This window comes from Chiloscyllium plagiosum, unplaced genomic scaffold (genome assembly GCF_037043375.1).
Source record: "Chiloscyllium plagiosum isolate Xiang-an unplaced genomic scaffold, Cpla_swu_hap1 HiC_scaffold_26, whole genome shotgun sequence".
In the NCBI taxonomy this organism is placed as follows: Eukaryota; Metazoa; Chordata; class Chondrichthyes; order Orectolobiformes; family Hemiscylliidae; genus Chiloscyllium; species Chiloscyllium plagiosum.
In genome coordinates, this window is record NW_028270164.1 from 35,457,781 (window position 1) to 35,475,671 (window position 17,891).

At 39.2% G+C, this 17,891-nt stretch overlaps 1 protein-coding gene across 3 annotated transcripts in view; it reads right to left on the reverse strand.

Annotated features, from left to right (window-relative positions):
* Positions 1-17,891, reverse strand: part of lgr6 (leucine-rich repeat containing G protein-coupled receptor 6) — a 257,272-nt gene that overhangs the window by 143,376 nt on the left and 96,005 nt on the right. For all 3 annotated transcript variants that reach the window (XM_043716816.2, XM_087973621.1, XM_087973620.1), the window contains exon 2: positions 14,121-14,192. In XM_043716816.2, the coding sequence (XP_043572751.1) occupies positions 14,121-14,192 (72 nt within the window). The remainder of the gene's footprint in view (positions 1-14,120; positions 14,193-17,891) is intronic.

Here is a 17,891-nt window from a genome sequence, read left to right on the forward strand (position 1 = left end):
ATGATGAAAATCTAAACCCTAATCATTTATTCATTGATTCATAAACAGCAGTGGAAAGACCTACACAGATTAATGAAAACTAGTGCCTCCAGTCAAAAACCACTTACTCACCCTCAGCAAAGTAACTTAATCATAACAACACATTATAAAAGTATTAATGAATTCCAGTACAGTGATAGGAAACTGTCTCTGGGCCACAATCATTTTTTGTGAAGCCTTACAGTCAGTTTCAGGTCAGCTCACAACCTGAAGATGCATAAAATGTATTCATTTCAAGTTCACAGACAGGTCAATAATTGGTTAAAGAAGCAGCAATGTACTGCAATAAGTGAAGGGCATCTCCATAGTTTCAGGACCACCATTTGCTGTTCTGAGTTCTATGGAATGCTCATCCAAAAGGTATTGGTTAATTTAACAGAATAAACTAGTGGTGAAATGTTGCATGGGTATATAGTTTCAGAAAAGAAGATTAATAATTCTTTAACAAAAACAGAAATTGTTGGAAAAGCTCAGCAGGTCTGGCAACATCTGTGAACAGAAATCAGAGTTTACATTTTGGGTTGAGTGACTCTTCCTCAGAACCAACCCGAAACGTTAACTCCGATTTCTCTCCACAGTTGGTGGCAGACGTGTTGAGCTTTTCCAGCAATCTCTGTTTTTGTTTCTGATTTACAGCGTTCACAGTCCTTTCGTTTTTTTAAATTAATAATTCTTTTCTGGGCTCATCTGGATTAATAAACCACAGTCTATGAAGGACCACAATCATCATTCTGCTCACTGCAATCTAGCACATTTCTGCCATTCCTCCCTGTCATTCTGAGTACTTTACTAACATCTGAATGTGAGACCTAAGGAAGCAAAAGTCTGGGGTTGGAGGAAATCTGATTAACATGAGACATAGCTATTTCAGCATATCTCCTAGAGGTGGGCTAAAACTCTACAAAAGCTAATTCATGTAGTATTCATTTCATGTTAAAATTTTCTAAAATACCCTACTTAATCAGAGTTCACCTGATTTCATGGTAGAATTGCTCTGCACAATTTGCAAAGCTAAAAGTGTTCCACATAATTTTAAATGACAATAGTAAAATTGGCCAGCAAGCAAGAATTGGCATAATTTTAAATTGTCTGCCTGGAAATTAGTTGAATTGAATTGATTGTTTATTTTACACTCTATTCAGTTTTACTTTGTATTGAGGTCAATGAGGGAGTAATTTTAACTTTTAACAATGGAGTAAAATGGATGGTAATGAGATTGGCCTCCCATTCCATACCCTTCCCTATTTTACTTTCCATTCAGAAAGCAAAGTCCATCATCTTTGTTTTCCACCACCTTTGATGAATGGAAAATTACCCCAATGGAAAGTATCATCATGACAGCTGTAAATTAAGCATCCAATTTCACCCTGCCATCTTCCAACTGAGTGGGTGAGTTCAAAATGAGCCATTAAGACCATAAGACCACAAGACATAGGAGTGGAAGTAAAGCCCTTCGGCCCATCAAGTCCACTCCGCCATTCAATCATGGCTGATGGGCATTTCAATTCTACTTACCCTTATTCTCCCCATAGCCCTTAATTCCTTGTGATATCAAGAATTTATCAATCTCTGCCTTGAAGACATTTAGCGTCCCGGCCTCCACTGCACTCTGCGGCAATGAATTCCACAGGCCCACCACTCTCTGGCTGAAGAAATGTCTCCGCATTTCTGTTCTGAATTTACCCCCTCTAATTTTAAGGCTGTGTCCACGGGTCCTAGTCTTCTCGCCTAACGGAAACAATTTCCTAGCGCCCACCCTTCCCAAGCCATGTATTATCTTGTAAGTTTCTATTAGACCTCCCCTTAACCTTCTAAACTCCAATGAATACAATCCCAGGATCCTTAGCCGTTCCTCATATGTTAGACCTACCATTCCAGGGATCATCCGTGTGAATCTCCGCTGGACACGCTCCACTGCCAGTATGTCCTTCCTGAGGTGTGGGGACCAAAACTGGACACAGTACTACAAATGGGGCCTAACCAGAGCTTTATAAAGTCTCAGTAGCACAATGGTGCTTTTATATTCCAACCCTCTTGAGATAAATGACAACATTGCATTCGCTTTCTTAATCACGGACTCAACCTGCATGTTTACCTTTAGAGAATCCTTGACTAGCACTCCCAGATCCCTTTGTACTTTGGATTTACGAATTTTATCACCGTTTAGAAAGTAGTCCATGCTTGTATTCTTTTTTCCAAAGTACAAGACCTCGCATTTGCTCACATTGAATTCCATCAGCCATTTCCTGGACCACTCTCCCAAACTGTCTAGATCCTTCTGTAGCCTCCCCACTTCCTCAGTACTACCTGCCTGTCCACCTAACTTTTTATCATCGGCAAACTTTGCTAGAATGCCCCCAGTCCCTTCATCCAGACCATTAATATATAACGTGAACAGCTGTGGCCCCAACACTGAACCCTGTGGGAAACGACTTGTCACCGGCTGCCGTTTCGAAAAAGAACCTTTTATCCCAACTCTCTGTCTTCTGTCAGACAGCCAATCCTCAATCCATACCGGTACATCACCTCAAACACCCTGGGTCCTCACCTTGCTCAGCAGCCTCCCTTGTGGCACCTTATCAAAGGCCTTTTGGAAGTCTAGATAGACCACATCCACTGGGTTTCCCTGGTCTAACCTACTTGTCCCCTCTTCAAAGAATTCCAACAGGTTTGTCAGGCATGACCTCCCCTTACTAAATCCATGTTGACTTGTTCTAATCCGACCCTGCTCTTCCAAGAATTTAGAAACCTCATCCTTAATGATGGATTCTAGAATTTTACCAACAATCGAGGTTAGGCTAATTGGCCTATAATTTTCCATTTTTTGTCTTGATCCTTTCTTGAACAAGGGGGTTACAACAGCAATCTTCCAATCATCCGGGACTTTCCCTGACTCCAGTGACTTTTGAAAGATCACAACCAACGCCTCCGCTATTTCCTCAGCCACCTCCCTCAGAACTCTAGGATGTAACCCATCAGGGCCAGGAGATTTATCAATTTTAAGACCTTTTAGCTTTTCTAGCACTCTCTCTTTTGTAATGGCAACCATACTCAACTCAGCCCCCTGACTCCCTTTAATTGTTGGGATATTACTCATGTCTTCCACTGTGAAGACTAATGCAAAGTACTTATTAAGTTCTCCTGCTATTTCCTTATCTCCCATCACTAGGCTTCCAGCATCAGTTTGAAGTGGCCCAATGTCTACTTTTGCCTGTCATTTGTTTCTTATGTATTGAAAGAAACTTTTACTATCATTTCTAATATTACTGGCTAGCCTACCTTCATATTTGATCCTCTCCTTCCTTATTTCTTGCTTTGTTATCCTCTGTTTTTGTAGCCTTCCCAATCTTTTGATTTCCCAGTGCTCTTGGCCACTTTATAGGATCTCTCTTTCTCTTTAACACATTTCCTGACTTCCTTTGTCAGCCATGGCTGTCTAATCCCTCCCCGGATAATCTTTCTTTTCTTGGGGATGAACATCTGTACAGTGTCCTCAATTATACCCACAAACTCCTGCCATTTTTGCTCTACTGTCTTCCCTGCTAGGCTCTGCTTCCAGTCTATTTTCGTCAGTTCCTCTTTCATGCCCTCATAATTACCTTTATTTAACTGTAATACCATTACATCCGATTTTGCCTTCTCTCTTTCAAACTGCAGACTGAACTCTACCATATTATGATCACTGCTTCCTAAGTGTTCCCTTAGATTTTTTTATAAAGTCTGGTTCATTACATAGCACTAGGTCCAGAATAGCCTGCTACCTTGTGGGCTCCATGACAAGCTGTTCCAAAAAGCCATCCTGTTAGCATTCCATGAATTCCATTTCTTTGGATCCACTGACAACATTATTTACCCAGTCCACCTGCATATTGAAGTCTCCCATGATCACCGTGACCTTGCCTTTCTGACATGCCTTCTCTATTTCCCGGTACATGTTGCGCCCCTGGTCCTGACCACTGTTAGGAGGTCTGTACATAACTCCCATTTTGGTTTTTTTGCCTTTGTGGTTCCTCAATTCCACCCACACAGACTTCACATCATCCGACGCTATGTCATTCAGTGCTATAGATTTAATTTTGTTCTTAACTAACAAGGCAACCCCGTCCCCTCTGCCCTCCTCCCTTTCTTTTCGATAAGTTGAAAATCCTTGGATGTTTAACTGCCAGTCCTGACCCCCTTGTAACCACGTCTCTGTGATGCCTACCACATCATAATCATTCACGATGATCTGTGCCATTAGTTTATCTGCTTTGTTACGAATGCTACGAGCATTCAGGTAAAGTGCCTTAATGCTAACTTTCTGATCATTAGAGATATTGGAAGTCATAAGATGTCCTAAGTTATCCTTCCTTTTTGCTGCATTCCCAGTCTGCCTCAAGTTTAAATCCGCCTACACATATGCTATCCTGCTGCTTATCTTTCCATTTAACTCCATACTCCCTGTTGCTTTCACTTTCCCTTACCCCCTTCTGCCAGAGAGGAATCCTGAAGAACGGCTTATGCCAAAAACGTCAATTCTCCTGCTCCTTGGATGCTGCCTGACCTGCTGCGCTTTTCCAGCAACACATTTTTCAGCTTCAGTGGGATTGTGTGTCCATACATACCTATTAGCACACTAAATCTTTAATATAAAAGTTTATGTTTGAAAGATGATTCTTAAAAATTTCTTGCATGGGATACTGAGTTAAAAAATAAAGGTTCTGCAGTAGCAGATAGTTTCGTAATGTATAAATACTTTCTGATCTCTCTATTAAATTTTGCATATATCATCTATAAATCCAACTATGTCATTATTTTTGAAGCTACAAAATTATTGAAGGACAACAAAAAAAGGCATGATAGGATTAACTGTGAAAGAATATAGTCGTCATTGGACAGGCCTGGATTCTGAGACAGTTCTTCAGAACAGCTGGTGAGGATTTAAGATGATGCAGTGCAATAAAATGGATAGTTCTGAACAATGTCAAGCATAAGGCAGGCCTGACAACTGTTAGCAATTAACTGCAGTCTGGATGCTGGACAATTACCTTTTTGACCGAAGTTCAACAAATCATTCAGAATTTAATATAAGTTTTTGTACATTTATTTTCATTCTGGATTAGAAGGTCGGTTTTGGATAACAGTTATAAAATTTAAAGAGCCATAATCTATAAGTAAAGGTTTAAAAATAAAAGACTTAAGCCGTCAGCCATAAAGCATGAAGCTGTTATTCTGGGCTTGTAATAAGAGTAATTTAATTCAACAGTATTCTTCACCTGCCAGAGAGAGCCAGTTGTTTCACTACACAAGAAATCAGCCTAATTATAAACATGGGTAAAGCTCGGAAACCAGTTGAAACAATTGATCTGTACAGCATGTGGAATCTGAAATCTAACTTTAAATTACCTGACGGTATAAATCCTTCATCACCATCAGAACAAATGCTCGAGTGACCTAAAAGGCAACATGCTGGTGTATTTTCTGCATCAACACAGCTTTACTACAGCCATATAATTGACGACATTCTGGGTGTAACAGTCAGTTATTAAAAGTACTTTGGGTGTACCAAAACCGAGTGGTTCACACGCCGTTTTGATGTTTTCAGAATGTGGGCTGCATTTCCTTCTCCGTTAGCCAACTTAAGGAAACAGAGCAAACAATAATCCTCTTCATCAGTTACCCTCTGCCATTAACAGATGGTTAGAAGCACCTGGAATAGCACTGGAAAGGCAAAGGCAAATGTTTACTGAACAAAATTGGTGCAAATTGGGCATTACGGAATGAGGAAAGTTTGTCTTCCATGCCAAGTGCTGTAATAACTTAGGGAAAGGAAATGTATAATTTATAGGTTTGATAATTGACCGCTGCCAGGAGCACCATGTGTTTGGTGGAGATGGCTGTAAAGAGGAATAATTCATTAGCCGCACAATCCCAAATGTGGCTGGCTCATATAGGCTAAAAGCCCAATCTAAGAAGATATAAGACCATCCAAAAACCCGAAGTGCTGTCAGTGTAGTCTAGTATCCAGCTATTGAGTTTGGTAGGTTAGCACCAAATGTCTGATCAAAACAGAAACACAGTGTCACTTCAAGTTTATTAACAATCACACACTACGTAACAGAAGAAATAAACACACACACTTATTTAACATAAGCTACAATTAAAACAAAAACCTCACATAAGCTGGCAATAGATTGTGTTTGATGTACTGTGTCTTACAATGTCAGACAAAGTAATTTGTGTATAGTTAGCTTGGAGAGGTAACCTGCCCATTTAAGAAACAATGTAGTTGTGGGAATCCAGGAAAGGCATCTAGAGTTTGTTCCTAGTAAACTTGTCCTTCCACAACAACAGCCACAAATTCCACATTTGTGTTCTTACTATCTTGAGTTTGGCCATATTTGGTTTTGACCTCTTTGCTGAGATCTAATTTCATGGAGAATATATGGGATCAGTAATCTCCAGCAAAACTCCTTCTAGTCAGTCCTTACATATCAATTGCAACTTAAAGATTCTACTGATACATCTAATAAAGTTTCTGGTTATAGAACTAAGTTTAATTTGCCTTCTGTCCATGATAAGCCTATTGGTGTCATGAACCATGACTATATACAGAATAAACCTATTTCCCCAGAGCCATTCTTTCATTCACTTTCAAATAACTAACACAGCTGATTGAAATGAAGCTCTGGGAATTTCTCAGAAACAGAACTGTCTCTTTATCTTTCCGTGAACCCAAATCTTCTGGTCTCTCTATCATCATTGACTAGCTATCTGATGGAAATTTTATGATGCACAGCTTCACCACTAACATCTAGAGTAGTAGGAGGTGGTAATGGTGATCAGTCATGTCTTACCTATTGGCAATGGAGAGATAAATGTGTCCAGTTGCACAATGACAGAATTAAATATTATGGCAGACCACACTCATGCATGTTGACTTGTTATCAATAACCACTGAGATACGGTGAATTGTTCACTGATGACTTGGCATTCTCTCACCTTCTCAATTCTAAACCACGTTGTTTGTTTCTCTGATAGTCCTGATCGCACAGGAGATCATATACTTGGAGGAAGCATTTTCACATAATTTGTGTGCACCCTACACCAGCTCATGTGTGCACACTTTGAAACCTCACCAAAAGAGGTAGCTAGATTTCTAAATGATAATAGCGAGTGAGCAGCTGCATTGTGGTGACAAGATCAGCAGAAGAGAATTCCTATTGGAAGGTGTAGGATCCTCTACGTTTTACTCATGTGAGCACAGATTATTGGTCTCAGATTATTGGTGATGAGTGCTATCAGATACAGCAGCAGAATATATCTGAGGTTGTGTCAACGTTGCGGGTGAACTGTGCATAATTTATAGAGAAGTTGGTGGACTCGGTTTCTAGAATGAGTGCCATGATGTCTCAGACCATTGCAATAATGGAAAAGACTCCTGATTTTAGAGCATCAGACATGATATGGGTGGTAGATTACCTGTACACTCAGTCCCACATCTTAAACAAAATGCCAAACAATTAAAAATGTAGTGTCACAGTGGTTAGCACTGCAACGTCACAGTACCAGGGACCTCGATTAGATTCCAGCCTTGGGTGACTGTGTGGAGTTTGTGTATCCTAGGTCTGTGTGGTTTCCACTAGTTGCTCTGATTTCCTCCCATAGTCCAAAGAGCTACAGGTTAAGTGCATTACCCAGTAGTGTCTCGGTATGTGTAGTCTCAGTGGATTCGCTGTGGTTAATGCGGGGTTATGAGGAGGAAATGGGTCTGGGTAGGATGCTCTTTGGAGTGTCAGTGCAGACCTGATGGTCTGAATGGCCTCTAGCTGCACTATGATTCTATGAAATTACCTTGATTATTCAGCACCTTACTCAAAAGCAGCAAAATGGCACTCCAGCTCTTGGCAACCAACAATCTGGATGGAATACAACAGGGAAGATGGACTAACATTCATGGAAGTGGGGGTTCAGTTTACAGTGATCCTTTGCCCCTCTCATCAGTCAAAATTCCTTTCCTTCTTCCTGCCTTACCATGCTCTTTCACAAGAGCATCTAGGACAGGATTCAGTCGGGTCCATACAAGCTCCAACACCAAGAGGACCATGACCAAGACAATCCGAGCTGTCAGAGCAGAGACATGATTAGGCTTCCTCCCACACTGCTAAAGCTACAGGTATTAAACAAAGTAGGAGTAAGAGGAGAAGGTAAAGAGATCAAGTTAGTTTCACAAGGTATTCACTTGGGAGTTAAAATCTGCTTCGTCACCCCTTTAATATTAATCAACCATAAACTCATTTCAAATCAATTTTTACATCCTCTCTAATAATATCTGTCACTTGCTCTGCAACAAATAATGTGACAGGAATAAAAAGGTGAACAAAGTGTCTCAGCAATAGGCATGTCTTGTTAAATGTGAAACATCTTTGTAATGGAGATGGGGAGGGCAGCGTGAATTGCCATGTATCCACATTGATTCAGACATACTGCAGTAAATCTGTGGCAATCTGTGCTGACAGCAACAGACCACCATTACCTGGAACTTGAAGCATATCTTCTGCAACCCAAAGATTTGCTCAAAGATCACTTTTGTTAGCACATGATTTTAGCTGTGCCATTTCATGGTGTTAGCAATTCTAAGGGATGTCATTAGTCCTATCATCAGAAGGTATTCCTTGTCACCAGACAAGTAAGAGCTTTTTAAGATATCTGTGGGAAATGAGACTAATGCAGGATAAAAGCATCAAGGCAGCTTCCCAGGTATCCCGAATAGACATGCAGGATGAATTGATGTACCAGTAGTGCATTGATTATTAATAAATGCCACAGGATCATCCTTGTGTGGATCCAAGGTCAAAGTATTTCTTTCTCGAGCGCTTTTCTTGAAATTTTGTCAGGGGCTACTTTTTGGATGTTGACGGTCCCATTGTATTCTAACTCATTTACTAGGTAATGCAGTAATCAGTAACAATATATTTTAAATCTGTGTTCATCTATGGGGTATTTGTACTCTCACAGAAGCCGATTTTGAAGAATTCATCAACATTCTTAAAGCCACAATCCATGAGGAAAGCATAAAAAAGTAAATACACCATAGTCCTACCAGAACAGAGGGCTGCTCTCTCATTAGACAGAGATGACTAATGTTAGTTCTACCTGAAGGTCACACACCATAGGCAACATGAGAGGTTGAAAAAGAAAGTACTTCATGATAACCTTAGCTGATTAGATTAGATTCCCTACAACATGGAAACAGGCCCTTCAGTCCACATCGACCCTCCAAAGAGTAACCCACCCAGACCCATTCCCTACATTTACCCCTGACTAATGCACCTAACACTACAGGCAATTTAGCATGGCCAATTCACCTGACCTGCACATCTTTGGATTGTGGGAAACTAGAGCACCCAGAGGAAACCCATGCAGACACAGGGAGAATGTGCAAACTCCACACAGACAGTTGCCCAAGGTAGGAATCGAATCCAGGTCCTTGGTGCTGTGAGGCAGCATTACTAACCACTGAGCCACTGTGCTGCCCCTGTGGGAATTGACTCTTGATGTTGACATCACTCTGCCAACCAGTCATCTAGCCAACTGAGTTAGCCAATCCCCACTAATTTCATTGTTACCATAGAATTTAATTTGGTATGAGTCAACAGGTATCAAAGATTTCAAAACAATTGACACACATTTCTGAATACAAAAAGCCATCACACTAAACATACTTTTGGTGGACTGGTAAGGTCACAGCGAAAGCATTTCCATCAAATATACACAAAAGTAGAATACTTTAACCAAGCAGTTACTATTCTCTATACTGCATCCCAGATCTCAATCTCACATTTGTCTTTAATATCTGACTCAGTGTTCATTACAATGGAATCCATTACAGATTTTCCCCACATAATTGTATCTAAATCTTTTTAGATTAGATTCCCTACAGTGTGGGAACAGGCCCTTCTGCCCAACTAGTCCACACTGACCCTCCGAAGAGTAATCCACCCAGAGCCATTGCCCATATTTACCCCTGACTAATGCACCTAACTCAATGGGCAATTTAACATGATCAATTCACCTAACCTGCACATCTTTGGACTGTGGGAGGAAACCTGAGCACTCGGAGGAAACCCACACAGACATGGGGAGAACGTGCAAACTCCACACAGACAGTCGCCCAAGGCAGAATTCGGACCCAGTTCCCTGGCGCTGTGAGGCAGCAGTGCTCCCATGCTATAAAAGGGATGGGATGGAATCTATTTTAATTGTTGCATTTTATTTGAATTGTTATAGGATAGCTCTAAGACACCCACATCTACATACACGCGCACACGCACTTGCAAGTACACATGTACGCCCATGCATGCACACACACACAAATGCAAGACAGCAGTATTATGAGTCTGGTATCTCTGCCTGAAGGAGCAAAATGCACAAAGGCAAGGTAACTCGAAGATGCTATAAGCATCCAGGTAAACATAGAACATAGAACATAACAGTGCCGTACAGGCCCTTCGGCCCTCAATGTTACGCCGCCCTGTCATACTAATCTGAAGCCTATCCCACCTACACTATTCCAAGTACGTCCATATGCCTGTCCAATGACGACTTAAATGCACTTAAACTTGGCAAATCTACTACCGTTGCAGGCAAAGCTTTCCATACCCTTACTACTCTCTGAGTAAAGAACCTACCTCTGACATCTCTCTTATACCTATCTCCCCTCACTTTAAAGTTGTGTCCCCTCGTGTTTGCCGTCCCCATACTTGGAAAAAGGCTCTCCCTGTCCACCCTATCTAACCCTCTGATTTCAATGTGAGTGAAGACAGTAAGATGCAGCACATTACCACACACATACCTCCATAAAATCTGCTTAAATTACTTTATAAGGACTTTGGGATATTCAAATGGGAAGATTTTAATATTTCAATGTAGTTTCACTGTGACAGGAAGGCCATATCCAGGTCACAGTTAAACCAGAGGCAGAAAAAAACAGACCAGCATGTTAAACAGTTCAGTACATGTTAAGCAATTCACATCTGGGACTGTTGACATTTTCCTCAACTGACAGAGAGGGTTGTAGATTAACCTGATTAAGCTCATGTTAAAATTTCATTTCCTTTGTTAATTGGAGAGCACTGTTTCATAATGGGATTAGTTTAACATGGAAACCTTTTCTTAACAGACAAAAATCTAAGGCTCTGCATTTGATTTATTTAAAAGAGAGGCAGGATGATAACTAAAGATGATAAATAAAACACAAAAGAAAATTTCACCTGAAGTAGCCATATAACATGCATAGTTACTTTCTGTTCCAGTTGCTGTTGAAGAGAGAACTTGGAACTTGTCAGTGCTATCAGACGTCTGCAGGATAATAATCAGGAACAACAGCTGTGGCTGTTTGTTCCCAATCCTGCAACACCACACTCCAAACCAAAGAATGTCGGAATAATAACCTATTAACTTCAACCTTAAGTCAGTTAACTCAGCACACACCAGGACTTTGACTTTTCTTTTTTACAGCTGAGCTGCACTTGCCAAAGGAAGGATCTGCTGCCAAAACTATGATTGATACCATTTTGTGCAGAAGGAAATTTCCTTCTTCCCCTCTCTTCATCCCAGCCCTAGCCCTGCCTCAGTGCAAACTGAGAAATATGTTTTTAGCATAGGTTCTATTTTATCACCACGGAGCTTAGCTGTTGTTCAAGTTCAGCTCACCTGGATTGATGCCTGGTGGAATTTAAGCCCATTATTGTCTATGCAATTTGCAAAATCCACAGGTGGAATCTTACAGGAGTCTGAGCAGTTTGGGCTGTGTTCTGATGTGTGGTAGAATCTTTCAACAAGTAAGGCAAAGCCCATTTTGACATCAGAAGAAATTTGCATCACCTCTTGCGTTTCTCTCAAGCAGCATGCCGAGATTCTCGCTAAGCAGCAGCAAACTGCCAAACAAGAGGAATGATTGCTTCTTAAACACCTTGTGAATGCTACAATGCATTTCATTAATATTCATCTCCCATCTCCCCAAACTCCCCAAATAGGCTAGACTTTGGGAAAACTCAACAAGGAAACCCTCACTGGGCACTCTGCTGTTCGCGAATCGACCCAACTGCTCAACAGATGATGCCACTTCCACCACCCTCCATCTGGCCGTCATTCACCTGAGAAGGTAGACATCTACGTCAGACTACTGTTCATAGACTTCAATTCTGCATTTAACACTATCGTTCCTCAGCACCTGTTTGGAAAGCTGAGTCTGCTGGGTCTAAATACCTCCCTTTGTAACTGGATCGTCAACTTCCTGACTGGGAGACCTCAGTCAGTCTGGATTAGGAACAGCATCTCCAACACCATCACACTGAGCAGGGGCTAGGGCCACCAGGACCATGCGCTCGGTCCACTGCTGTGTACCCTGCTGACACATGACTGTGCAGCAATGCACTGGTCGAATCACATCATCAAGTTGACTGATGACACAACGGTAGTGGGTCTCATCAGCAGGAATGACAAGGCACCGTCTCGGATCATATGACCTACAATGGATAGTGAGGACAGCTGAGAAGATCATCGGGGTCTCTCTTGCTTCCATTACAGACATTTACACCACATGCTGCATCCAAAAGGCTAAGAGCATTGTGGAAGACCCCACAAATCTCCCAAACTCTTCTCCCTCCTGCCATCTGGCAGATGATACCAGAGCATTTGGTCTCTCACAGCCAGCCTGTACAACAGTTTCTTCCCTCAAGCCATCAGGCTCCTTAACACTGTGTGATCGGACTCCTTTTCATCTAAAATTCTTTGCGCGACTTTGAATTGCTGTTAGAACGATGTCTATTAATTATCATTCTTTTATTACACCATAATTTGCGTGTTTTGCACTTTTTACGCACTTTATGCCCCCCTTCGTATGATCATGTAGTTTGTGCTGTCCATGTAGCACCTTGGTCCTGGAGGAACACTTTCATTCTTACTGCATCAGTTGTATATGGAAGAAATGACAAATAAAAGCTACTCTAGTCTAAATAACGGTCTGCCCATTTAAGACAGAGATGAGAAGAAATATTTTTGTCACTAAGAGTCATGGGTCTTTAGAATTCCCTTCCTCAAAAGGCAGTGAAGTAGATTCTTTGAATTTTTTTATGGAGAGATAGATTGATTCTTGACGAGCAAGCGAGTAAATGATTATCAAGGTAGAGAAGACTTGTGCTGGTCAAGATCAGTCACATCCTATTGAATGGTGGAGCAGGCTCAAGGAGCCAAGTAGCCTACTTCTGCTCTTAACTCTTACACATGTATGGGATCTCATTAGATTCATGGAGGTGGCAGCGGATATGGGTTTGCTTCCAGTACAAGACCCTGTGGCATCAGCAGCAGCTGTATCGGCATTGTAGACCCAAAGCAGACTCGTGGTGGTGGCGGATTTGAGTTTGGACCAGTGCGGTACCTGGCGGTATTGGTGGCATCTGTATTGGTGAGGTCCAGCAAGGACACATCATAGTGAGGGCGTTGGTGGAGGTGAGATGATGCCAATGGGTTGGGTGACTTTCATTCCAGCAGTGGTGACACGATGAAGGGACTCATTCCTGGGTACCAGGCCCATGGCAGAGTATTTAACAAGAAGGACTGTAAAGTTGAATGATACTATGCAACACTTTTCATTGTATTTTGTAACAAAATACATGTGACAATAAATAAATAAAAAAAATTAAATCATGGCAAACAGCGAAGTAGCCAAAATTCCAAATTTCAATATATATGAGCAAAGAAAGATGAAATGGGCAGTAGCCTCATTACTGCTTGTGCCAACTTACTGTGTGCAAATTGCTGTTATGTTTCACCACATCACAAGAATGACGACTCTTCAAAACTAGTTCAGAATGACTAAGATATTCAGAGGTTGAGAAAAGTATTACTTAAATTCAAGTTCCTTATTTGCTCATGGTTTGATTAAAACAATTTGCGATATGAGCGAGTTACAAATACATTCAGGTACAACGAGAGTTATAGAAAACTGTGAAAGAAATATTAATTGTACACCAACTTCTTTGAAATTTTTCAACCTCATTATTATAGTTGTTTGTTCTCAATGTTGTTTGATTACTTACAGTTCTTCCAAGAAGTGAAGATCTCCAAAAGCATTCGGCTGTAGCTCATTAATATTGTTCATGCTCAAGTCACTGAAGAGACATAAAAAGTGAAGAATTAATTATAATGTAATTAACTCAGTGATCTAAGTTCTATTTTCACAGACAATTGCAATTCATCATGAGTTTGAGATGTGGAAATCAGTGGCACAATACTGAGATAACTTGGAATATAAAATGATAGAAACATCTTGTTGAGAAAGTAATAACAATATTTAATTTTGAGACATTTAATGGCAAATGCTGGTTTTAAATTGGTTAGTAGTCCTGATTCCTCTATTAAATAGCCACTATGTACAGCAAAATAACAAATGGAATAATTGTTTTGAATGATTTGAGGTCACTTTTCCCCGAATCTGTTCTGATGTTGCCGCACAATCATTTGAATGTATAAATGTTATATTGAAATAAAACATTTCTGTTTCTTTGAATTCACCAATGCAGGTTAATGTTGAAGCAATGAGTTCCCAGCTATTCAGGAAGCTGTCATGCTTGAAATAATGAGTTGGCACTTATAAATGTGTTTTTGAGTCAGCAGTGGTTCTGCAACTCATTAAAACATGGCACTCTTAATGGCTCGATTCCAAAGGGCATTAAAATAAATTTTAACTCTGAGTATTTTATTTTTACAATCAGTTCTACAAAGAAAGGTTTGAGATTAAGTCTACTGTGGTGCCCTATGTTTGTGCAGTATCCATAGAAGTAAATTACTCCAAATTAATTATATACAATTATATTATTTCCTTTATATAAAAAATAAACTTTAATGTGTGTGAATAAACAGTAACTTATTGCTCATTGAAAACCACAACCTAGAGATAAACTGTTACTCATCTACTAAGCCACAGTAAACTTTCAACAACTTGATCTTAGTTGGAGGAAATATTTATTTCAGATTTAAGCAATTTTTTAATGAATGTCATTAAAATGAGAAAAGTAAATACAGTTTAAAGAAATATGAACAAAAGCAGAAAGGAAAATAAAAACATAAAGGCTTATTTTGGGACCATCATAACAAACAAATAGCACCAAGATGGTAATTTGGTAAAAGAAGCCATTTAAAGTGCACATCAGCATGGTCTTGGTTGCCAATTAGCACTATGATTTATCGAATGGTTTTCCTCATGGATGCTGGACAAGTTCTTACAAGAGTTCTACAACAAACTTAGGATCTTATTTAAATATCATAATTAACACTTTTTAAAAAATACATCCATTATTTTCCCTGCATGCCTATGGAAAGATTGCAGGTTGCACACTTCTGTGAATGGTCATGCTCATTTTCACACTTTTTTTGGACCCTTCGGTATCAATTTAAGATCTGGAAAAACAGCATAAGTTGATCCATTTTCCAGGTCACCACAACTACTATACTGAATACAGAGATTTCCCACTCATTCACAAAAGCTTTTTATATTAAGAGAGAACCTCTAAGCTGCCTTTAGTTTCCAGCAGTAACCCAGTCTGAAAATGAACAGTTCAAACAGATCACAGCACAAATATCAAGTTGACAGTTTGTAGGATGTTGTCTTCCTCCTAATATGTCCAAGGATTTCACATAATCTACTGTGTATTTAATCTAATCCCCATTCTCTCCTCAAAAGCATGTTAATTTTTGTTGCAGGTATTTATAAAGCAGGTGTTAGTTCAAAGGAAGTATTCCAAAGATTACTTTCCAAAGGAGATACATTATTATTTTCAGGTGTTTTCACATTTTCAAACAACTTGCCATAATTACAGCTGTTTGATGGGAGCCAGATTTTCATGATGGTTAATGTTAAGAATATAACAAATTTGTCACTCTTTTACAGAAATTTCTATTTATAATGATTATTACTTAACCTACCAATAGTAACGTATGAAGGTGTTTCTTTATCCGCTGATGAACAAATTGTTTTATTGAATTATTTTCTGGTTGAATGATGATTGAAAATATAACTTATTTTCTGCCTTAACTTTATCAACTTTAGTCTTTTAGTTCATTTTCTCTCAGACAACACATTATTGGTGATTGTTCCGGAACTATGAGACTATAGGGAATGTAGACTGTTGTTTCAGGTTATCCACACGTTCAGAATTTCTGAGTAATTTTCCAGGTTAGCATTTTCTTTGTGGAATTTTCAGACCTCCCTCCTCCGTTCCTATTTCACTGAGATGCTCCCATCTTTTATTTCCATACTCATTTCATTTTGTCTGGCACCATCTTCATCTAACCAACAAAGAAAACATAAACTTGGAAATTAATAACTTGGAAATGAATGCACTGGTTGCACGAGAGTTTCAATTTCAGGTAGACAGAATGAGTGGGACCTGAATGCATAATTTCCCAAGTTTTACTGGTTTTATTCAGTTTTGCTTAGCTCTGCACTTATGTAAGAAAAAAAAAACTTTCCTAATATCTTCCAGTTCTGATAACTTAGTATCGAGCTGAATATACCAAGAAAAGGTCAGGTCAATCCTGAAGATATAGATAACCTGAAATAATGGTCAATACACCCTATAGTATAGTTCCGGAACAATCACCAGTATCATGCTGTCTGAGAGAAAATGAACTAAAAGACTAAAGTTGATAAAGTTAAGAAAGAAAATTAATCACATTTTCAATCATTCAATTAAAAAATAATTCAATGAAACAACTTTGTTCCCGGTCTACAGATGCAGCCTGACTCTGTTGATTGTTTCCAAAATGTGCTGTTCAGATTTCAGATTTCTAACAGCATTGTACTTGTTAAAATCATAATTTGGTCAATAAATAATTTTAATTGATTCATTAAAGAAACAATTTTTGCATCATAATTATTTTGTATGCTTCCACGTTGTGTGGTTATGGTTTGGTTGTTCCAAGAACATCTTTTTCAAAGACTGCACTTCAGAAATATAATATCCTGTATTTGTGCACATAAATACTGAAGCTGCTAAAATATTGAAGGATGTGTGTAATATTCTGTCAAAATAAGTATATTTAAGAAAATATTTGTTCTAGAGAAGACATTCCTTTTTTGAATTACTCTTCATTAATGTGCACTTTAAAGTTGGTATCTATGTTTGCATTTACGGCTAATGGGCTTTGTAAATAATCAAAACCAAGGCCCTCCAGTGGGACACAGAATAATTATTTTTAATTGCTGCATTTCCCTTAATTTAGATGAAACAGCCACAAAAGTATCTTTTGACTGTTTCCCATAACCATCTCAAAGTAAAAATACCACTGATCGGCATGATAATTAGGATTACAACACAGAGATGTGACCTTTTTAGATTTCACTGACCTCCAAATACACAAGAATGTTAATATCATTTTAAAAATTAGACCACCCGTCCCCAACTTTATGCCCTTCCATCAATTTTAATTTCAGTGAGTGTTCTTATTTGATTGACGATATTTATCCACAGATCATTCTCTGGTATGGATTGAAGAATGTGGAGTTTAATATGGTAAACCTAAGCATTGTATTTGTTTAGTAGTTATGTTAAGAGTGCATATGAATGGCAAAAAGCAAAGGAATAACATAATACTGCAATCTCTTTAAATTGGTAGCTGCCTGCTGGAAAATAATTTGGCACATATAGATGTGTATTTAAATCTGCAGTTAGTTATTTAAAATGTGTTTATTAATGATTGTTGTCATTGAAATAATACATAAGATCTTAAATCATCTTCTTGTAAGTAGACTATTATTTTAATACTAGGACAAAAGCTAAGCTATAAAGAGTCCAGATTTTATTCATATC